At 39.8% G+C, this 23807-nt stretch overlaps 1 protein-coding gene across 4 annotated transcripts; it reads left to right on the top strand.

The window, feature by feature from the left end:
- The first annotated feature begins 123 nt into the window (after positions 1–123).
- Positions 124–23091, top strand: drongo (Arf GTPase activating protein drongo). 4 transcript variants are annotated; one of them, XM_089258158.1, is made up of 6 exons: positions 124–1166; positions 17947–18785; positions 19831–20337; positions 20549–20755; positions 20827–21230; positions 21889–23091. In XM_089258158.1, exons 1-6 carry the CDS (start codon positions 1003–1005, stop codon positions 21925–21927), a joined length of 2160 nt encoding a protein of 719 aa, XP_089114284.1. In that variant the 5' UTR covers positions 124–1002; the 3' UTR covers positions 21928–23091. The 4 variants fall into 4 exon arrangements, with proteins under 4 accessions (XP_089114284.1, XP_089114286.1, XP_089114285.1 ...); XM_089258160.1 differs by having other exon boundaries at positions 20549–20759; positions 20846–21230; XM_089258159.1 differs by having other exon boundaries at positions 20549–20759; positions 20840–21230.
- Positions 23092–23807: the final 716 nt, after the last annotated feature.

Below are 23807 nucleotides of genomic sequence, written 5' to 3'. Positions count from 1 at the left end.
TTGTGACTCGTAACATTTATATTGAGAGCACGAATTTGAATTGCAGCGCTGCCAACTGAACTTTTGGTATTTATAGCGCCTGGTCAGCCTAATAGTATTTTGAGGCTAACCCAGCTACGGTCACGCTGGCATAGTCAGTTCATTTTTCAAGTTGGCGACGTTTGGTTGTGTCGTGTGAATCGTCGGACGGGCGTCTCTTGCAGTTTGTTATTAAAAATTTGTTGTGCGCTTAATTCTGTTAATAACAACACTAATAACAGCAACAACAAATACGAAGACGAAGGCGCAGCGTGTGTGATTCATTGTATATTGTGGGTAATTGAGCGCAGCAGAGTGCGCTGCAAGAAGAGTGTAAATAAATTCCATTAATGTAAAAAGAGAAAAAAATGAAAACCAGTGTTTGTTGAGAAAGAGTAAGATAGAGAGCAAAGAGTGCAGTGCCAAAGTTAAACGTAAACAATAATAAATAAATGAATAAATATATTTGCTAGCTGCCTGATAAATTTGAGCGCACAGAAATACTCAGGCACGCACCAATACAGACACACACATATATATATATACATTCATTTTTGGTAATTGTGTGCGCGTCGGCAGCGGTGGCAGCGGCAGTGGCGGCAGCGTTTGTTGTTCTCCTTTGTGATTTGCAGCTGAAGAAAGGTCAAGCGTTGCGTAAAGCGGTTGCACAAACATACGCTCACAGACACACACATAGACGCGCGCGTGTGTAACTGTTGTTTGGGACTCGATCGTGTTAGCGGTAAATCAGGCAAAATTCAGTTCGTTTACGTTTACAACAGCAGCGCTCCACACGCGGCCGACATCTATCAGCCCCATACGCGTTATAGCGGGAGCAACGCTAACGATTCGGACACAGAGTGGCTGGAGACGGAAGCAGGAAGCAAAGCAAAAGACGACAGCAACAGCGACAGCAGCAACAACAACGAAAGCAACAACAAAAACAACAGCAGCAGCAACAACAATAGCAATAGCAGCTACAACATGGCAGTGCGCAAAAAACAGGACGACAAATACCTGCTAGCGCTGCGGGAGCTGGTTAACAGCGGGGCAGGCAATCGCCAGTGCTTCGATTGCAACCAAAAGGGGCCCACCTACGTGAACATGACCATCGGCTCGTTTGTCTGCACACGCTGTTCGGGTGTACTGTAAGTAGTAAAAACTACCTGTTCTCCATTTACACCATACACAAAACTACGCACACACACACACACACACACACACACACGTGCAAATACATTCATATGCCTATGCATGTGCCACTCGTTACTTGCAATTTCTGAATCGTTACTTTTTGGCCATTAGCCGTTACTTGTGTTGGTTAATGCCATGAATGCCAGCTCCTAATTAAGTTAACATTTCATGTTATAAAGTTTAACAGCTGAAAGTCAATGTAAAATTAAAGTAATACTAGTCGTTACTCGCTAATCGCTCTTAAGTAATAATTACTGATTTACTCCTCAAAGTTGTTACTGTAATTAGTAAAAATTACCTGTTCTCCATTCAGTTAAGGTAAAACTATGGTAAATAGCGGTATTCGCTGCACCCTCTAATGAATTGTTAGTAAACAATCGATATTCTTAAGAGCTGTTGCTTATCTAATTACCAATCTAACGTGCGTTACTTTTTTATGCTTTCCTGTTTTTCGTTACTCGTTAGATATTTTTCCTGATACTTAAGGTATAATTGACTGCATCAAAGTATCCATCTATTACGTACCCCTATGCACCTTCCTCACAACAACTCACCCGGCAGATAAGCTACAATCTGTGGTGGTCTCAAGTGATTGACCGATAATTTGGTTCGAATGCATTGACCTACCCGCGACAACAACAGCAATACCGCTCCTCACCGATTAGACCTGCCTGCAACACAGGAGAGTAAGAGGGAAATTGGGGGTAAGCGGGGGTGTGTGTGTGTGTGGCGCTCAGCGAAAGCGAAAGCAATTTCGTTTCACCAGTTTGAGTCAGGCCACCAATTTGGAAATGCAAATCGCAGACAAACTTTCAATTGACGTCGAACTCTGCCGTTGGTGCTGGCAGAGCCACTTGGTCTGAAAACAAATGAAATTATTTTGGCATTGGCGTTTCTAATTTGGACAGCCACGAATAAGAAGAAGATGTCTGGGTGCATACTACGTGCTTATGCTATTGAAAATGGTTTGGAATAGGATATATTGTAGTGTATAATATATGCAGACAAATATTGTAATATTAATAGGTAATACCAATTCATGAACTAATAATGTATAATTCTTAAATGTAAAATGAATTAGTTCATTCATCAGCTCTTGGTTGTAGAAACCTTCTTCGTTTAATACACACGGAAATGATAAGAGTTGTAGTCGTTAATACGTATCAAATTACAGTTATTTGGTTTATAGTACACTATTTCATTTATCAAATTGAACAACTCGAAGCTCGTCTCATTATCAAAATCTCCTTTAATATACGCGGAAATAATAGAGCTTATACACGGATAGGGTACTCAGTAGTCGGCAATCCGTAGCGAATTGCATCTATTTTGTTTTTCGCTTTACTTTTGTGGTCCTTGGCTCTAAACGCCAAATAATTGGCAAATTGGCTGCGATTTATGCGCTTTGCTGCACTATGCTCAAGCACTTTGTGCGATTAAATGCCAATTGAGGTCATCTCCTGGCACATTTGCTGCCTGACTGGCTGCCACCCTGCCTCCCTGCCGCCCTGTATGCCTGCCTGATTAGTGGGTGGGGAGTTGTTGCCCACTTTTCGTGTGCTGTGTTTGTTTTTCCACTTGATTTACGCACTTCCGCTCTCACGCCCACCACATATGCACTCTCCAGCTACCTAGCTCTCTCTCTCTCTCTCTCGCTCCAAGTATCGTTTTCATTATTTGATTATTTTCAATCTGCCTGCTTCCGCACCGAGCACCGGGCGAATGGGTCCAGCTGATGCACATTCCATACGCAGATTGCGCCCCAGTTTCTCCACTGCGTAACTAGTTGTGTTTGTTGTTGTTGTTGCATGCGGGCGCCCGCTGCGTTCTGCTCGCTCTCATTTGCCTATCGATCAACGATAACATTTACACGCTCTTCTTTTTTTTGCAACCAAAGTAAATGACACTTTACAACAGTATTTTTAAAATACTGTCAGGGGTATGTTAGCTTTTTATCCAAATATGTACATATGTGTGTAGAGATTTTTAGCTTATTATTATAATATACCCTTCATTTATTGGTATATATTATTCTGCATAAATTAATACTAAATAATATCTAAATCTGGTATATTATGTATATATTATCTATGTATATATTCTGCGAATGCCTTTTAGGGCATTCATTCTTCGTTACATTACAAATTTAGCTGCTCATTCTTGTTTTGCATGCGACCAAAGTCTGTGGCACTTTCCTTCGGTATTTTTGTTGTTGTTTTTATTTCTCTGGCATTCATGACAAGTCGTCGCAGCATATGTAAATTATATTGAATGCAGCTTTTAAAAAAAAGCTAAAGCTGGCGTTGCATTGGCCAATGCTCCCCAGCAGCGTTTTGCATGACTCACTCGAGTGCCCGCTCTTCCACACTTCCGTCTCCTCCTCCTCCTCCTCCTCCTTTAAGTTGCAGGCGAAATAAATAAGTATTACGACTATGTAAATGGAAAGCCGCATAAATGCCTCATGGCTGGCCCTTTTGGCATGACAAACAGGCGGACAGACGGACAGCCAGACAGACGAACAGCAGCGACACAACGAACTCCACTTAACTGCACTGTAACCCTTCCAACATTCCTTACCCCGTTCGCGCCCCATTCGTCCCTTTGTCTGCAGCAAACAAAAGGAACTCAAAGTCCAATACGAAATTGTTGTGCATGTTCAATGCTACAATGTTTCCTGTCTCGTCTGGCAACAGTTCACCTCGTTCAGTTCAGCGCCCACCTCTTCGCATTTACGCCTGTTCTCCTGTTCGCCCGTTTCGCCTCATTCTGTGGCAGGAACGGCTGCCATTCAGTCGCATTTTAGCTATGGCTTTCAGCTTCGTGCCGCATACCGGCCGGCCCGCTCGACATGGCTGCAATGGCGAAAAACCTGTCAAACGGCTTTTGAAAGTATTTTTGGGCCAGTTGCTGCGGTTGCTGCTGCTGCTGCTGCTGCTGCTGCTGTTGATGCCGCTGTGGCACTGGCAATTGCAGACAAATTGTTGCACCTCAATCGCGCAGCAGTCGCTACCATCTGGTGGGCAGCAGCAGAAACGGCAACGGCAGCATTTGGCTGGCAAAGCAACTTGTTGATTAGATAAGCCATGCAAGCATATGCGCACACAGCCAAAGCGTCCAATGCTGGCAGTTCCGCTATTATTTTAACGTCCAAACTAGCTGCACTTTAAACTAAATTTGTACAAATTGCTCGATACGGCAGTTCCAGTTAATACAATTTTATAAAAAATGTCCGCAAGTGCTATCATTTAATTTTAGATTTGCTTTGCTCACACTTGATTTCAAAAATGTAGCACACAGCGTTGACCATGTTGAGGATTATAAATAAATAAAAGAAGCAAAATCTCATTAGCTATTTTTGCTCTTCTCATTTACTTTTTATGAGATTTAGTTGGCTCTTTTTTCTTCTTATTTGTCATTTTGTATAATATAACAAGCTAAGAGAAGAAAATAATGTAAAATATTCTATATATAGTAGAAATGCTTAAAAAAAGACCCAAACTTTTTAGCTATTTTCCCTTTTGTTTTCTGTTTCAATTAAGCTTTGCGCGTTTTCCTCTTGGTACTAAGTTTTTCTGCTCAAAAAGTGGCAGCACTGGCTCTCCAGCAAGTCAAACGCAGCAGTCGCCTCTTTTCAAGTCGTACTTCCTCTCTCCGCTCCCCCTCTCTCCTGGTTTGTTTCCAGTCGAACTTCGCCTTGCCCTCTTCGACCGCGCTGAGCTACTTTCTCAGTTGTGTCTGTCGCGCAGACATGAGTAACTGTAACGGCAACTGCCCACCAGCTGACAAATAGTTAAATATAGGGGAATTATAGAGACACATGTATACACACACACACACACATACATATACACATGTAGAAAGATAGATACATCGCGTAATACACACTAACGTAGCTACATTCGTATACACGTTATAATCAGCTGCACGTCTTGTGGTCAAATTGTAGATATGTAAATTTGTCGATGGTTATGAAACAACATAAACACGTCCCAGCTGTATGGCTGTAAAGGTCGTTGGTGCCGAACGGTGAGGTGGCGGTGGTTGGGGAGGTACGGGCGCGTTGGCTTGCTCAGCTGCCGGGGCAGACTTTCACCAAATGCTGTCAGCTGTGTGGGCCCTTTTTAAGGGGTTTTCTTTCGCTACCCAAAAACCAAAACAACAAAACGACAAACAACGAATTGAAAAGAAAAAAACAAAAATGAAAGAGCAAAGAAACAAAAACAAAAAAATCAACGAAAACACGACGCGTAATGGCAATTAAATACTTATGTACATATGTTTGTCTCTATTAGAGATGGCAGAATATCGTGCTTGGTTGCGTGACACAAATAGAATTGCCTCCACTTTGTACAGTTGAATGGAAGAGGGGCTACTTTATTCATTAGTCAATAATAATAATAATAATAAATAGTACCTAAAATAATGTTTAATATAAATAAATATAAATTAATGCATGTGCCTGTTCCCACTTAGCATAGTTGAATGGAATACTTTTGCTTGCGATCGTGTTGTGAATGAATAAATAGTTTCACGTGCTCTTCTCTAGTCCACAGATAGAAATGTACATACATACATATGCGATTGTGTGTATATACTTATACGTACATATATAGTGAATAGACAAATATACATAAATCTAAGTATATATGTATGTATGTATAAAGACAAATATGTACATATACCTAAAATACATATATGTATGTATGTAAATCTATTTGTGTGCCCCATTCGCAGCTATTTTTACACAAATAAACACTTTTGGCGTCTCAATTTGTTAAAGCTTTTCCGCATTTGTCAGGCTCTTATTGTCAGAATCCAGTCTGGCTGATAATTCAGTTACCTGGCAATGCACACACCAATTTATGTACATATGTATATAAATATATATGTATGTGTATATTTGTACCAGTTTGATTAGCATTTGGAAAATGTGAATCGCATAACGAGTAGAATTTAGCAAGCAAAAACAAACAGAACTCTTCCCATCCATTACCAATCGTTCTCTCTCACTCTCTCTCTCTTTTTTGCACTCTCTTGCGTTCTTGCATTGCGCCTCATTCCTGTCCGTATCTCGCTCTGGCCGATTGGCAATAATTGCGCAGTTTTTGTTGTCGATTTCGGTGTTGAGGCGAATGCACAGAAGGTGTCGCTGTTGTAATCGGTGTTTGTTTTATTGTTTCATTCGTTTCGCTTTGTGCTGCTGCTGCCTTGAATCAAGATTTATATTCTATAAATAATGGAATATATCTATGTGAATACACATGCACTTGCATGCATGCATGTGTATACGTACATACTATATTTATATGGGATCAACTGCTCAATATTTACGTTTTGAAATCGCGGAAATATGCGAATTATTCAGTTTAGCGAATGATCTGACGGCCCAATTGCAGCCTGCAGTGGGTGGCAGGCGCCATACCGCAGCTGGAGGAAAGCTATAAAGCTGATAAAATGCTGACGTTTTTCTATATGTACAGAACTTGTTCCCCATGGAGCGAACCATCAGCAGCGGGTGGGGCTCAACCCAACCAAATTCAACTATTGTTGCAGCGCCTACGCAGCTGAGATTTATTGCGTAGAAAACATATTTGCCCTGTCAGAGTGTTGTTCGCGCACATTTAGATCCCGCGCGAGTGGGCAGTGGGTGGGCAAACGTTATTTTGGCCAAAATGCCAATGATTGGAACGGAGCGCTACCCACGTCCAACTCAAAAGGCTCGCATGCATTTCCCCCCAACCACACTGCAGGCCATTTTTCATGACAACAAAAGGAGCTCAAGGCTTTTTCAGCAATTTGCAGCTGGCGCTGGCCGGGGCGGCGCATTATTAAAATATTCATTGAGCGAGCTAGCAAAAGACTGTGAGTGTGAGTGTGAGAGGGCCAACGGGCGGACATTACAAGAGCATCCGCAACCCACAAACCCAGCAGCAGCCATGGAAAGCCAGTCTGTTTGGTCTTTCTTCTCCAGCCAGTGCCAAGTTTAATTTATTTTGTGCGACAAACACTGACAGAGGGCCTTCAACGATGTCGGCAATGACGCCTCTGCGCCAAAAATGTCCGCCGCACTCTCTCCCTCTCTGTCTCTCTGTCTGGCACAAGCCACAGAGATAACTGCAGATGGCGGCCATTGATATTGACATGCCCGACAGCCGCGTGGGATACGCCTGCCATTTAGCTGAGTCTAATTGGCTACTGGCTCATTTCTTCTTTAGCCCAGCAGATGGCGCCGCTGCAGCTCGCATGCAAACAGTGCTGCCACCCTGCCCAAAGGGCGAAAAGTCAGCTTTAGAGGGCATAAAAGAAAACATATTTGTTGGAAATAAAAAATGTAAATGTATTCAGCCATAAGGAATTTTGTATATTAAGTATTACGAAAATTATAAAATAGAAGAACATAGAAAAATATTAAATCAGCTATGTTTCCTTTTATAAATATATACTGAAATGGATTTTAATAATCAGCCAGCACAGACAGAGAGGGAGAGAGAGAGAAAAAAATAACAGAAATATTCACACATCTACAATACAAATGGAGGCTTCTTAAAAACATTCTAGAACTTTCTGCCAATGATTTTTAAAGAAAACATTTAATTATCCAAAAATATCTGCGTCTCTGAAATGCCAATAATTTAACTTCACAGTAAGACATTGCAAAAGTTTTTACTTAAAGTTAATAAACACATATAAAAACAGAGCTAAGGCTATTTAAAAGGCTAAAGTTGCCACAGCTGACAATTACCGGCTAAAAGCCAAAATGCACGCGTTATTTCGCAGCACTGTACGCAAAATGGCTTAGAAGCACTTCTCCAGCTGTGAGTGAGGAAATTTTTGCTGTGTCTGTTAAAAAACTTGGAATGGCTGGAAAATGTGGCAATTGCAAACTGTTTATAGTGCTGTGAGTGGGTCAGCGAATCAAAGCGAATATTTGAATATCTCAAAAGAGCTGAAGAGCTAAGTAAATGTTGAATGCTTCCTAGTTTCTGGGAACTGTTGATTATTTTCTAATCAAACTCACATATTGTTTTTGCGTTTCTGGTTTCTTTTCAAGTGTTTCAAGTGCTGCGAATGTTTCCGGTGCTACTCGCTGCTTTAGAGCGCTACTTGCTTTGTTTATCTCTCTCGCTCGTCGGCTAGCCTTGAAATGTAATTGACTCGTTAGTTGTTTCTTGGCGAAATATACTCTCCGAGCTGCTGTGTACGTTGGCTATGCACGTACTTTCCAGTGGCTGTTTGATTTCCATTTTATGGCACGCCAGTTACGTGCCCCAAGATTATATAAGGAGCAGCTTTTTGCCTTTGATGATGAGCCGCAGCCTCTGGCCTGTTTACATGGCACACAGTCGATGTTTATATTAGTAGCACAAAGGCACACGCTCCACTAATGGCTAGAGTATTTGACTAGTCGAGGTCGTCGGTGGCTGCACAGATTTAGCAAGCGACTAAGCAATGCTCTCTTATAGCTATTACTCTGGCTAGGTAACTAAGCTACTCGCTGCAGCATCAATTTTACAGGGTATAGGTAACGAAAATGACACCGCTGCCTAGATAGGCGCACTTTTGGTTGATTTACATAGCAATTACACACATCACATATGCATTGTAAACAAATGTGAATATATATGTATGTATGTATGTATATGGTGTATATATTTACATACTTATGACACATATCGCACTTGGGATCGCTCAATTCAAAAGCTTTTCATGCTCTCAGGGTTGCAAAGACATTCGCCGTTTACCTTGTAAGGCACTTGACTGCGGTTGAAACTGAAACTCGTTGATATTTTTAGCCCTGCAAGTAATGCGCCCGTTGTGCCCGAATACCTCTCCTGTCGTTAGTCTTTGACAATGCTGTCACAGTTTCCCAGTCAGCCTAATGATTCATTTGCACAGTGGCTCAAGTATATGGTAAACTTTGCATAACTCATGGAAATCTGTAATAAATGCTGATAATATAGGTTTCATTGGCACAGTGGTTCCAGCCCATGCTAAACTTTGTATTAATAATGCATTCTTTATGGAAATCTGATATAAATGCTGTTCATTTATTGTTGAATATTTTATAGAGGTCAAATATATTTGCACAGTGGGTCGGGCATATGGTAATCTGTTATTGAGAAATATATTTGCATTATGGCAATGTTTTGATTAAAAATCCATATATTGACTTTGGTAGCATAAATAAATTGTGCTCATTACTGCCGAAGAACTTTTATTGATTTTAAATAAATGATTCATGTGAATCCAGTGCCTATATCGCGCATATGGAAGTACATATATGGTAAACTTTTCCTTACAGATACGTACTTATATTGTATATTAACACAGAATTATAAACAAAGTCTGGTACTTTTCATTGAACAGATTTCCGCATTGATATTGAACTTCAAGTTTGCAAGTTTACAAGCTCTTTTTTTTAAGGTCATATCCATTCCCGAGCTGCCCTGTCGCCATGCCAATCAGAGCAGCTGTTGTTGGCATCCTTTGTCTGAGTGCGATGTCTGTTGATAGGCTTATTATTTTTGTTATTTTTGGGCTTTTGTCTTTTGTTTTTCAATTAACAATAAATTGATATGTGTATACATATATAGAGACAGGGAGAGTATATAGTGTAATGCACGTGACAGCGCCGAATGACCGCTGGAAAGGGCGTAACAGTTGAGACCTATCTTCAGGGCAAATAAAGTGCGCCAAGCTGACAAAAAATTTATACGTTTATATTGAATACATATATGTAAATATCAAGTATATACGTAGTGAGACGCCCCTTGACATCCACTTATCACTATTCGGAAACGCAAATATTTGCCATTGCAATATGAATTACTGCAACGCATTTTGTCTGCTATTTACATATTATTATTATATATATTTTTCTTGTTGCATCGTCAACTCAGCTGACAGTTAAGCGCGACGCTTGCCACGGACTAGAACGCAATTGTGGAAGAATCTAAACCCTAAATAAAACATTACAAAAAAAAAAAAAAAAAAAAGTTTTCAGTAAGTTGTAAAAAAAAAATAAGAAAGAGTAAACCTATTTGAACAACCTTCGAAACGTTCGGCAGAAAAATAAAAAGAGTTAAACCCCAACATAAATATCGAATACAATTAGCTGCGTCTTATTTCTTGCGAGTTGTCGTAACGTGACCTTAAATATTTTGTGGCATTAAAAGTCAGCTTTAAGACTTAACTAACTTGCTTTATAGCTATTTAAAAGCGTCATTAAGTTATCGAAGTGACCCACTAAGAAACAACGAGGACACGAGTTGAAAGACCAGACGGGCGTATAAGTAGGGGTTATTTAATATCTAAAGATATTATAGAGACATTAGTGAAATGCTGCTTGAATAAAGAATCGACTGCTAGAATATTCAACTAAGTGCCCAAATGCAATATAATAACTAAATATTGATTGATGTTTATATAGTCTACGCCCATTAAGGAAGTCAGGGTATCACGGTTTTGTCAATATACATGTTACAGACACATATAATATATATACGTATAGTCTTGATCATAAATCAATAAAGTTATGTCCATCTAAAGACTAAAATTATTTCGGATTCAGGGTATTCCCTAGTCGGGCTCTGTTGTGCCTTGCTTTTTATCAACTAATAGTTCATATTAAAGGCATTAAATATATATAGTCAAAATAATAAATATATATGGTTATGATTTCACAATTTATCGTGGAATTTAAATGAATTATAAATTTAATTTAATGCCGCTATTAAAAACATTTCTATATATGTTTAATACGCTCGATTCCAAAATTATTGAGTCACTGCGCTGCGACGACAAGTTCATATATCAAGTTCCATTTATAACTGTTTCTAGATAAGAATTGGCTGTAAAACGCACACTTAACTCGGAGTAGTTAAATGTTAGAGTACTTAAGTGAGAGATAAGTGCTTCACGTCATACATCAAACACTCAATTTTATATATTTTGTTTTCTTTTGTAATTTAGTTATTGAACAGGTTTTGCAATTTAAGCAAATAGCATCAAGAGAAAAAATGTTTTATGCTTAAGAATTTCATCAGAAGTTTGAAGTGTTGCCTTGTTAATTAGATTTCAAGCGAATGGAAGACGAAAGCCCGCCGAGTTTTTGCCTGCTGCGGAGTAGAGCTTCAAAAGTATATAATATATGAAGAGATACAGGTATGAGTAGTTATGTTAACAGGGCTTGGCTGGGAAATATTTTATATGTATGTATGTATATTTGACGCTATGCAAAAGTGAATAAAACTTAAGATTGCAAAACAGTTGATATTTAAATGAAATATTTAATAAGTTCTATTCTGGCATTTTGTGCTTTTTGTTGAAATTATAGACTAGGATTTTTTGAATGTCTAACGAAAGTTGTTGTTGAAAGTAGAAAACAACTTTTTTGACGATTGAACGGGCGTTTTTCATATTTCCAAAATTTATTTTGATCAACACAAATTGATCAACTGGTCTTCAATTCCCAATCAAGCCCATTTTCGAAAGAGAATTGTTATTTAATTTTAATAACAATTATATTGCTCCTATACGAACTTGCAAAGATACACATATATTTTTTTTAGGAACATTTACAAATTTAATATAATTAAAACTCATAAGCATTGAATGATATTTGGACAAGTTCTAGAAAAGACGAAATTGGCAAAGTTTCATTGACTGCTAAACATAAATTAAAAGGAAATTGTATATTCTATAATTAGAAAATATTTCATAGTAAAGAAGGCCACAAAACTAATCTTCTATCTTTATTTTATTGAATTAGATTTGATTTTTTTCAAGCATTTAAATATTTTTGGTAAGGAATGCTAGGTATAAAATGCTGACAAAATATATACATTAAGACTTAACTTGAGATCGATATCTATAGCTGTTATAGCTGTCAGTTCTGAGACGCAGTTAAAAATATGAACATACATATATATAAAGTATACACCCTGATCTGTCTACTTCGTATATGTATGTGTGTGTGTATATATTGGCACAAACTCATTAAACTCTGTTTGGTCAAGGGGCTCAGACTATCAGCAACAGAAATTCGCTGGAAGTATTTACTTAGCTGAGCCACTTCTGCACTGTTGTGGCCGGGGCAAGTGGAGCACGGGGACTGCAAGGGTTTCTTCATTGCTTTTCTTTTTCTTTTTTGTTTAAACAAAAAAAAAAATTGACTAATTGGCAGTTCAGCTCTGTTGTTCGTCGTTATCAGCTGTCCGTCGGCATAGCCAAATGAGTCATGGGCATTTTGCTGCTGGTATTTTGTTATTGCTTTTTCTTTTTGTTTTGGTCGAGGCGCTGGAAATAAATAAATTCTTAAATGTTTCTGTTGAATGAATGAGTCGCAGCAGCTGCAGAGGCAGCGGCTGCGGCAGCGAAGCTAAAGTTCAAATGTTTGTCTGTCCTCCATTATGGCTCTCGATCTCTATCTGGTTGTACTTAGGTGCGCTTACTTTATTCCATTTGTAGCTTTTGCTCTTCTCATAATATAAACGATTGTTGTTGTTGCTATTGTTGTTGCTGATTTTGCAAAAATTTCTTGAGTCAGGCGTCAGCGCTCAGCTCCATGTGGTAGGTCTGAAAATGCCATGCTCTAACAGCGAGCATTTATGACTGTAATATATGAAGTGCGTCATATTTTTGAGTAAGACATTTAAGAATTTATTAGCTTATCTAAACCTGTGTTAATTTAGCCTTTAATCCAATTTTGGTTTAATTGCATTATTATTTACTTGTCATAGAAAATTTTAAAATTGAGTGAAATATTGTTGCTTTATAATATCTTTAATCTATACATAGATCTATTTTTTTATTTTTTTTATCTTAAGATATGCTGTCAATTGTCCAGAATATATTTTATCCAGAGCTATTAATCTTGTCTCTTTTGCTGCTCGTAATACCTATCGTAACTCAGCTTTTGGTGAAGATATCATGTTGAAATTTGGTACAGCTGCTTTGTATTGTTTTATAATAAACATAAATTAAAATCAGTCAAATTGAGTAACTAAATATTGTAGATAATTTAGAGTTAAAGTTTCGAGTGTCGATATATTTCCTTTTATCAAATTATCCGATCATTATTGTGCGTTATTATATTATATAGTTTGAATTGCAATATGTAACAATGCATCTTATATAGAGATGTTTTCTAAAACATTTTCCTATTTACGATTTTCTCTTTGCTGTAGATTTAATATACAATCAGACGAAAGATTAATCCATATGATGAATCTTCAAGCAGAGTATTCCAGCCTCGACTATGCTAGGTCAGTTCTTATTCTTTTGCCCATACATTAGTGCAAAATGTATTTGTATCTGTATCTATGTATCTCTCTATATACAGATATGTGTGGGTATCGTTAGCTGTATCTGTATCTGTTGGCTATGCATAATATTTCGCTACAATTTGTTGTTGTTGCTATTTTTTTCTGCCGCAACGCAGCGACGAGTTTTTTTTTTAATGGTTTTTGTTTGTGTTTTTTTACGCTGAGTGCGCAAAATGCGCAAAAAACAAGTTTTGCACTTAGTAGCGAAAAAAAAAATAAAAGCAAAGAAACAAAAACTGAAACACAATACATATATAACTAAGCTTTATCCAAATGTGTGTGTGTGTGTGTGTGTGTTTGTTTTAATTTTGTATCCACTTGTGCCTAGCACGAAAGATCTGCCGCTGATTTGGAAAACCCGACAGCTGTTTGACGCTCTTTTTGCTTTCAACACTCCGCGCGAACTTTTCCAGAGAATGCCTCGGATGTTGGGGTAATGTGTGTGAGGGATGTGGATTGTGTGGACTGTATGATGTCTATTGTGAATTGTGCATTGTGAACGTTAGCTTGAAGCTTTCGCATTCATATCGCTGTGCATTGAACCACAGCTGTTGACGTCGCTCGACTGCAATTCGGTATCCAGTTTGGGGCAGGGCTAAGCCACATGAGTGGGTCGTTGTCTGGCCACTGTGCCGCAGATGACACACATTTTCCTTTTTGTTGATTCACTATGACTCGACTCGAGTCGAGTCGCCATTCTCGATGCTCGATGCACGGTGCTCTGGCCTCCTCTGCGATTCTCAATTAGCATCGTTTTTGTTAAGTTTGTGTACTTTTGGAGACCTTTAGGTCTTCGGTTTTGTGTATTGGGTTCAGTTGCCTCACTCTGTCGTCTCTTTTAATTAGCACATTAAGAAAACAAGTCTCGTGTGCGCAAGACGTTGTTGATTGCTACGCTGATACCCTGTACATGTGTGTGTGTGTGTATGTACATAGATATGCGCAGTTATCTCCATAGAGCTTTGCATTGGGTCAGCCCGGTGATCCGAAACATTGAGATAAATATTGACAGACTGTCGACGGCTCATTAATGCACTAACAACAGCTGTCTATTATAGATAGATAGTATATAAATATAAGCTTATATTACTAATCATTTCAGTTATCGCAGGCTCGAACTACGCCACCTGCTAATGATTACAACAGTAGTATCTATAATTTTCCATTTGAGCTAGCCAGATTGACTTGTCTGTCTAGCTTCTAGGTATACTATACACTATATGAGTTGGATTGTGCCGAATATTAACTACTTTATTTAATATATAACAAATGAGCTTTCTATATCGAATGTAAACTACTTTTGTATACCTTTTACTTATTATTATATTATGAATGGGCTTGCTATAGCGACTGCTAAATACTTATTATGAATGGGCTTTGTTAAGCGAATTACGCTTTGTTGCTTTACGATTTCTGGGAATTGCCTGGATTAACTCGCTCAATAAACTAAATCAATAATCGAGTTACATCGGGATATAAACCCATTTCTGTTCTAGTGTATACTAAGAGAGGGACGACAGATAAAATTGAGAATCTTGAGCTGTGAAGAAGTCATCTTTTCATTTTATAAAGATGACAATAATTCTTCCAACTATCTTTTATCAACATCTATTGAATTAGCTCATATAAAATACATATTTGGTACTCACTCTTATGGTATTATATAGCTCACTGGTCTCTGGTATACTTCCCAGGCGGTGTGAATCTTTTACAGGGTATCGCATTCAATTGCCATTCGCTTTTCATTAAACCAGCTACTGCTGTCGCTGCTGCTGCTGTCGCTGTCGCTGACGACCAAAAGCAATTCAAATGCTTGTCGTGAACGGTGGGCGTGGCAGTGGACCTGGACCTGAAATGTGTGTGCAGGGGAGGGGGCAGGCAGGCAGGCAACTTTCACTTTTCACTCGGGTTACGAAAATAGCTGTGGCCAGATTGCGGCAAACGCTGCGGCGGCACTTGGCTGCAGCTAACGAATTGCGTGTGCGTGCCTGGAGACCAGCAATTGGACACCCAGCACTGGCATAAGATGGCAACAAACTAACAGCCACTTGGTGGACATCATCATTGAGTGTCAGTTGCAAGAGTAGCTATATCTATCTCCCTCTCTCTCTCTCTCTCTGTCTGTCTCTGTCTGTCTCTCGGGAACGGCTTCCGCTGCTTCACAAATCAATTGACAGCTGGAACGGAAATGCCTGCAATAAATCGAAAATCGTGTCTGCATTTCCCAATCCACTTAAAACAGACAACGGCTCTAGGCTGGGGAGGGCGGAGCGAGACATCCAGACAGCGCGAGGGAGACGACACACAAAAAGAGTTTTCCAGCACAAAGTGCAGTCTTTAATTGAATCACTTCTGCCAGCTGCCGCCTGCCCCAGTTGCATGCCTCCAGTTGCCAGCCGTGCCCCCAGCAGCGACTGCGGACTCGCCGTAATTTGCAGAACTTGCCGCAGCGGACAGAAATTGCAATTGAGTTGCAAATTGCATTAGGCCCTAACAAGGGCAAACAGACAATGCCCCATGCTGGAATGACACTAGCTTAATAAGCGATTAATCTGAATTGTCGGAAATGGAGTATTATTGATTTTTAATGACGATTTAATATAATTATTGATTAGAGCTGGAATTGCAGCATCCATGCGATTGCAATGTATGGAATTTGCCAGTGTTGTATAATGCCAGCAAACTTAAATGAGATGTAAAGGAAAATCTATGTAAAAGCGTTTATTGCTTAGTTTAGCTAAGATGAAAGTAAGATAATTTATGTGTCTAACAAATCAGTGTTGTAAAGCAAAGAATTCGGGAAGTAATTTAGGCATAACAGATCTATATATGATTTAATTAGGCCTACAAAATAGAACATTTCCATAAATACATATTCATATACTCATATACATATATTCCCCTTTTTACTGCTTTCTTAAAATTTCACCTACTCACACATACATACATACATACATACTTATACTCCCATTTCCATTCCATAAACAGAGTATTCAACTGGCATGGCACATCTGTTTTTCTCTCCATCTCGCTCGACTCTTGTCATTTGTATAGGCGTGCCTAGCATGTTTTAGAACTGTGCGATGTCGATCGGAGCTCTCGCTTTTCGCTTCATCCAAAACCCACCCATCAACGCCGCCGCCCGCACCACCCAGCGTCTCGTCTCGTTTGCCATAACGAATTGGCTCTGTGAGCCACTGAAGCGTTCATGTGAAACGTCCAGTTTCTTCATAACATATACACACATATGCAAACAGCAATCTATGACTGACTGTATGTATGTGTGTGTGTGTGTGTTTGTGTTTGTGCTGTGCCCATTTCGTTTGGGAAAATTCGTGAAAAACTGAAATTAGCTTTAAGCGTTTGCTGAGGCAAATTTTGCTATTGCCGGTTTTCGCTTTGAGTTTCATTTTTTGCGGCTGGTTTCATTTTTCGCTGCTGCTGCTTCTTCCTCCTCTATTGCCACTGACTCTACCCTGCCCTGCCCTGACATCAGCCACTTGTTCTAATTGCAGTGCTCACCCCAAGGCCGGGCCAATTAATTTGTGCAATTATCTGAAATTGAATACCCATTTAACGGGTCATTCTGACCCGGTTCGCTTGAAGTGTCGTCCATAAGCCCGAATTATGCTCAGCATTTGTTTGTGGCCAAGTGGCCTTTTACACTCTTGGCGACAAAAAGTTGAAGTGGAAGTATATACTATATATAAATTATTTTTATTTCGCAAATTCCTAGATGATGCTTGAGTTAAGCAGACGCCAAAGCGAGGGGCGAGCAGTGCCATAGTTTCAAATTGTATACTCTGGTTGAACTTGTGTACTTAGTATAGCTGCATTAATTAGCAAATTGAGTTGAAACTCGAGAAAGTTTGCTTTTCATATTTAAAGTGCATTTAGCTTTGAAATATTTGTAATTAAAGTATGGAAGGTTTTGTTAGAAATGCTTCGAATCCAATTTACCAACATTTATACACTTCTCTTATATCTATATAAACATATATTTTAGCTTTAAATTCTTTAAACTTTGTTGGATACTAAACTATAGAGATCCAGAATGAAAGAGAACTCTCCCACATTTTACAAACCCAACTTTAAATGGGGCTCCCACAATAATAATATATCAGATTATTTATTAAATCTCTGCTGTTATCTCGTGTATTTAATATAGCTGAAGTAGAGCTTTTAAAGACTTTTGATAGTTCAATATGAAATATCAATTCGCTCCTCATTCAGTCCTCATACAATTCCCTTTCTTAAGCCTAGCAAGATTTTTCCCAACTCCAAAAAAACTTTTATTTCTGCAGAAATGAATTCCAAATTCATAATTTAAGCATATAAGAAATACATTTCATTCAATTTAAGTATAACTCATTATTAATTTCCATCCCTCCTTGTTTTTCTTTTGCAGTCGCGGTCTGACGCCTCCGCATCGAGTTAAATCCATATCGATGGCCACATTTACACAGGATGAGATCGACTTTCTGAAGGCGCACGGCAACGAGCTGTGCGCAAAGACCTGGCTGGGCCTGTGGGATCCAAAGCGAGCTGCTGCGCAGCAAGATCAGCGGGAGCTGATGATCGATAAGTACGAGAGGAAACGCTATTATCTGGAGCCGGCCAGTCCGCTCAAGTCGCTCAATCTGAAGTCGACGTCGTCGTCGTCGTCGACGTCGACCGCCAGCAATGGCTATCACACGGGCAACATATCGAGCAATGGCTATGCCAGCATCCACCTAACGCCGCCCGCCGCCCAGCGCACAGCAGCCAATGGCCTCAGCAAGTCGGCAGCTAGCAGCACAGCCATCAGCCGGCCGCAGCATCATCATCATCATCATCAGCATCAGAATCAGAATCACAATGGCAATCATGATGGCTTCTCGCATAATCTGGCTGGCCTTGGGCTGGGCCTGACCAGCCTGAACAGCGCCGGCTCCACGTCGACGGGCGCTTTATCCGATACGAGCAGCTGCGCCAGCAACGGCTTTGCCGGCGAATCAGATTTCGTGGCCGATTTCGGGTCGGCAAACATCTTCGATGCCACCTCGGCACGTTCCACAGGCTCGCCGGCTGTCTCCTCGACCAGCTCGGTCAGCTCCATCAATGGCTATGCCAAGGTGCAGCCCATTCGTGCGGCGCACCTCCAACAGCAGCAGCAGCAGCAGCAGCAAATGCTCAACGGCAACAGCACTGGATCAGAGAACTTTGCGGATTTCGAGCATGCGCCCATCTATAATGGCGTGGCTGATGGTAAGTCTCCGAATTGCTGGCTTGCTATATGAGTGTCCTGGCAGAGGACAGGATGTTAGATGTGGGGAAAAGTAGTTGATATTGCTGCATAGACTATGAGATCCTGCTCTCTTGCTATGTAAGCTTAGTTTGCAGTCTGCTGCTTACTTATAGAAGAGACGGGAGTATTCGACTAGGAAATCCTTTGAGCCCAGCTTGTAACCTCTTATAGGAACCTCTTGGCTGAGATAGACCCTATGGCTCCCCTTTGGGAGTATTATCGTGAGTGTTGTATAACTTTATTCGGAAGTGTCCGACTTGCATTAGTATGTAACTATCAAATATGCTCTACTCTGGGAGTATTATAGTGTATGTTATATAAAAATTTAATACGCTCCGAATGTATCTTTCAATTAGCTATAAAACCAACAACTTATCAAAGCTTTTTGCTACCTTCTGATTAATCGATGTACTCTTCCTGCCTGTCACATGCTTATAGAGCTATAAATACTTTATTTCGACTATACAATTATGAGATACCCTTCCAAGTATACGACTATACTAGACGCGCCAACTCCTGATAAGCCAACTTATCAAACCTGTTGGCTTCCTTTTGTCATTGCTAGATTCCAAATACGTATCATAAAAGTTCTTCTATCTAACTGCTCCACACCTCTGCAAGCGCATTCGAAATGCGCTTTATCGTAGTTTTTGTGTCTTTATATCGTTTGTTTTGTTTCTTTTGGTATTGTTTTTGCTCCATTTGCAATCTACACCACACACTCGCCCACAAACATATTCCACACCTGCTGCTGCTGCTTCCTCGTATGCTGCACGTGACAATGCAAGCCCCCATATTTTGGCAGCTTCTCGCTTACCTCTGGCTATACGTTGAGCAATCTCCACGCAAAGTTTGCATTCGGCTTGAAAATAAAAACACACGCACACACATGTGTTGGAGTATTTAACGACAATCTCTCTATCCTTCTTGCTCGCGTTGCGCTTCCGTGCGCACCACAAACATTCGACATGCGACATGCAACATTCAACATTCTGGTTGTGCCAGCAATGAAATCCCTGCAGACGTTGCCCGATTGGTACGATTGGAAGACGTCCGACTATAGCGATCCGTTTGAGAATGAGTTTGCGGCGCTGCGATCGACCACAGAAACCAGTTCGGAAGCGGAGCCGGAGTCGACGCTGCCCGCCTACTCGATGCTGACGCTCTGGAGCGATGATAGCTGGCCAGAGAAGCAGTCGGCCGTGCGCTTTAAGAGTTCGGCCACCTCACTGGAGTCGGTCCAGTCTGCCCAGTCGGCAGGGGGAACAGCAACAACAACGTCAGCATCGTCAGCGATGTGCTGCTCCAGCAATGAATCCTTGCCAACGCCCACTAATCCCTTTCTGCCTCAGTCGAAGTCGGAGTCGGCATTTAGTCGGGCATTAAGCGCCCTGAATATCGCTGAGGAAGCAGAGAAAACAAAAGCAATAGCAGCAACAGCAGCAGAGCATACAGAGTGCGACTCGAATGCGAATATCTTAAATGCCTATTACAATCCTTTCTTTACGTGGAGTAAGTTTTTCGTTAACTCTCGTTTCGTTGAGTTCCTTTTGGTTGAGTTTGAATTTGAGTTTTCTATTTGTTCTGGCTTCTTGTTGATGTTGTTGTTGTTGTTGTTACTGCTGTTGCTCGCATCTTGTGTTGGGTCCTTGACTTTAGTTTGCTTAGCTCACATCCAGGAGCTTGTCTCGGTAATACGCTCATTGTTTGATCTCTCTTGCAGGCACCGCGCTGCAGAGCCAACAGCTGAACCAGGCGACAAGCAAGCCCAGCCCCCGGGCAAGCAATGCGCCCAGCGAGGACCGCTACGCGGCGCTGAAGGACCTCGACGAGCAACTGCGCGAACTGAAGGCCAGCGAGGCAGCCACAGTCACGGAGGCGCCAACGCCAACCAATGGCAACACACAGCTGGCGGATGCCTTTGGCACGGGTGAGTGGCAGCAGCTGCAACTGAAACCACATCAGAAACTTATCCATCTCTCTTTCTTTATTCTGTCACAGTCAACGGCAACAGCAGCAGCAGCAACAACAACAACAGCAACAACAACCATGTAAATCCCTTCAAGAGCCAGCAGTCGCTGCTCATCAACGGCAGCAGCCACTTGGTGAATCCATTCCAGGCACAGCAGCTGCAACAGCAGCAATTGCTATTGCAACAGCAGCAGCAGCAGCAGCAGCAGAATCTCTACGGCCAGCTGACGCTCTTACCAAATGGCTATGGCAGCAGCCCACAGCAGGCGGCGGCGGCGGCAGCGGCAGCAGCGGCTGCCACCAGCTTCTACAATTTCAACAACAACGGCTTTGCCTTGGCCCAGGGCCTGCCCAATGGCTGCGGCTTTGGCAGCATGCAACCAGCGCCCGTGCTTGCGGGCGGCCTCGCCGGCGGCTTTAATAACCCATTTGCGGTAGGTTGTTGAGCAAAAGTCAAACTCTAGTCGTATGCACTAAGTAAGCGTGTAGCAGATAGTGCAGGAATATGATGTAATATGGACAAGAGAACAGGAAACTACGTTAATCAGATACGCTAACCAATTTTCTCATTGGTTTAATCATTGTGTTTTTCATTTGAATACTCTTCGATATACATATATATATAAAGATCTTATTATGCTATTCTGTTAGAAGATGCTGATACATATCAATTGTAAATCAGGAATTGAAGAGTCTATGCTTATACTATGTATACTTTTTATAGTATTTCTACTAGTAATCGGGACAGAAACAAATTGTTAACAAATCTATGGGATAGCTTTTGATTTTCTTTTCTCGATAAATATCGATTACTAGAGGTGATTTGAATACATTTAAAGTTTGTAATTGTTAATTGTAATCCCGAATCAAAAGAAAATCATATGTAAATTTACATTATAATGCTAATATATGGAATCAATTCCGAATATACTATTGATATAGATGTTAAGCTTCCCTCTTAGATTACCCCATCTTTACTAGTTACAGAGTATTTTGTAGTCGGTTACCTTCTAGAGTAGAGCATCCTTCTTTGACTGGAATGCATTTGGAAATGTTGTTTAATATTATTATTTTTATTATTGAACTCCACAGGCCAGCGGCGCCATGAACACCAATAATCCATTTTTATGAGATTCAGACTTGAGGCGAGCGCAGGACCAGCAGCAGCAGCAGAGGAAGCAGAGGCAGGAACAAGAACAAGAGCACGAGCAGGAGCTGAAACTAAGGCAGAAGCAGCAGCAGCAGCAGCAGCAGCAGCAGCAGCAGGAGCTCACATCATGGCTAAGGCGTTGAGATTGAACAGAGAAAAAGCCGCTGAACAAAAAGCAGAAAGTGAACCGAAATTAGTCCATTTTACGAACAATAGCTATTAACTACAAGATGTACATATATATATATATCTATATATATGTATATACATACACGTGTGTGTGCATGTGTGTGTATTTATATAGACGTATGTGCTAAATGCTGAATATGAATCCGTTTTAATGGATTAATTGATCGTACAATATATATAGAAATATATATAAATATATATATATATATTATTTTACTAAATCTCTATCATACATATATATTTATACGTCGCATTCACACATGCATATGCGCACACACACCTATATACATGTATATATAAATATATATATACATATACAATACGCGTGTAACTAAAGATTTGTATTTACCGTTTGCCTTTAGCGTCTTTAGACTTTTTACTAAACTTAACTTTCTTAACGTGCGCCACAGTTGTCGTCGCCTGTTTAGCTTAACTTAAACCACACATATATACACATGCACATATAATATACATTATATATTTATAACAAAAAAAGAGGAATGAAAAAACTACTAAAACAAAGGTATCTGTAAGCTCTAATGGGTTGCTCAGCCCATCCTCAGCCGTTGCGGTTTTAGTTTGTGTTTCGTTTGTGTTTAACTTTTTTTTTTAATTCTTGTATATTTATAAGTCGAATATTGTATACCCTTCCTTTTACGCATTATCATCGCATCATTTGCAATTCTCTCTCCCTATTCATGTTACTTCCCTTGGGTTTCTGTCAACGCGCTTGTTTCGCTGTACGAAACCCTCTTGTCAGTTATTGATTGTGTGGCCTTAATAAGATTATGAAACTGTTCATTAAAACTAACTACCATATAATATACTTACATAGTATACATTATATAAATATATATATACGAATACATATATGCTTTTGTACCTAAATTAAATGCTTCTTGTTTTAATACTTGTTAATCAACTATGATAAATAAACCACAACCAACACACACACACACACTCACACACTTAGAAGGGTTAGTTTGCTCAACACAAAGTTAAAGTTTGTTAATTGATACATATATATATATGTATGTATATCACTGTATACTTATCAACAAGTATATATGTTATGATATAGCGCATGACTAAAATGAATATCGGTATTAGTACTCATTCGGGATTATTTCAATACCTACCTTACTACCAACAAGTCCAAATAAGAAGCAAGATGAAAATTTTCCATATTTAGCCTTAACATATGACAAAAATTATCTCGAAGCCTTAAAACAAATTATTTAAATTTACAAATTTCAATAAAACTAAGAAAAAAACAAAAACAAAAAACAATTATTGATGCTGTATTCATTTATGGGCGTTACTTCTGTTTGTAAGTGAATAAAACTCTATCTAAGAAAAAGTTCTTTACCGTCCGCACTAACTAAAACTAATAGCTAGGCCAATCATCGGATTAACTACAAATCGTAGATGTTTAACATGTTTTAGAAAATGCTTGAATATACCTTGGATGCATTTCTGACCTGAGACATATATCATGGTTTATAAACTATTTAACTTGAAGTAATTTCAATAAATTCAAAAATTAAAAATAAAAAAAAAATAATCAAGTGTTTCATTTCTAAGCTGAAACGTAGGAATTTCGATAAGCTGGTGTTTAAGTTTTTTTCGGATAAAGTGCTGGAATATTTAGAATGCGTTTTAATTTAGTTGA

This window comes from Drosophila navojoa, chromosome 3, assembly GCF_054131105.1.
Source record: "Drosophila navojoa isolate 15081-1374.11 chromosome 3, UAZ_NAV_1.0, whole genome shotgun sequence".
Lineage (NCBI taxonomy): Eukaryota > Metazoa > Arthropoda > Insecta > Diptera > Drosophilidae > Drosophila > Drosophila navojoa.
Note: the sequence above shows the minus strand (reverse complement) of the source record. Positions and strands in the feature narration are given on the sequence as shown.

What these genes read in the sequence shown, in the direction of transcription:
- drongo (XM_089258158.1), top strand. Translation starts at nt 1,003, where the DNA reads ATGGCAGTGCGCAAAAAACAGGACGACAAATACCTGCTAGCGCTGCGG. An exon ending in CTATAATGGCGTGGCTGATG is followed by an intron (nt 18,786 to 19,830) that starts GTAAGTCTCCGA and finishes TGGTTGTGCCAG; the next exon opens with CAATGAAATCCCTGCAGACG. An exon ending in GGCGGATGCCTTTGGCACGG is followed by an intron (nt 20,756 to 20,826) that starts GTGAGTGGCAGC and finishes ATTCTGTCACAG; the next exon opens with TCAACGGCAACAGCAGCAGC.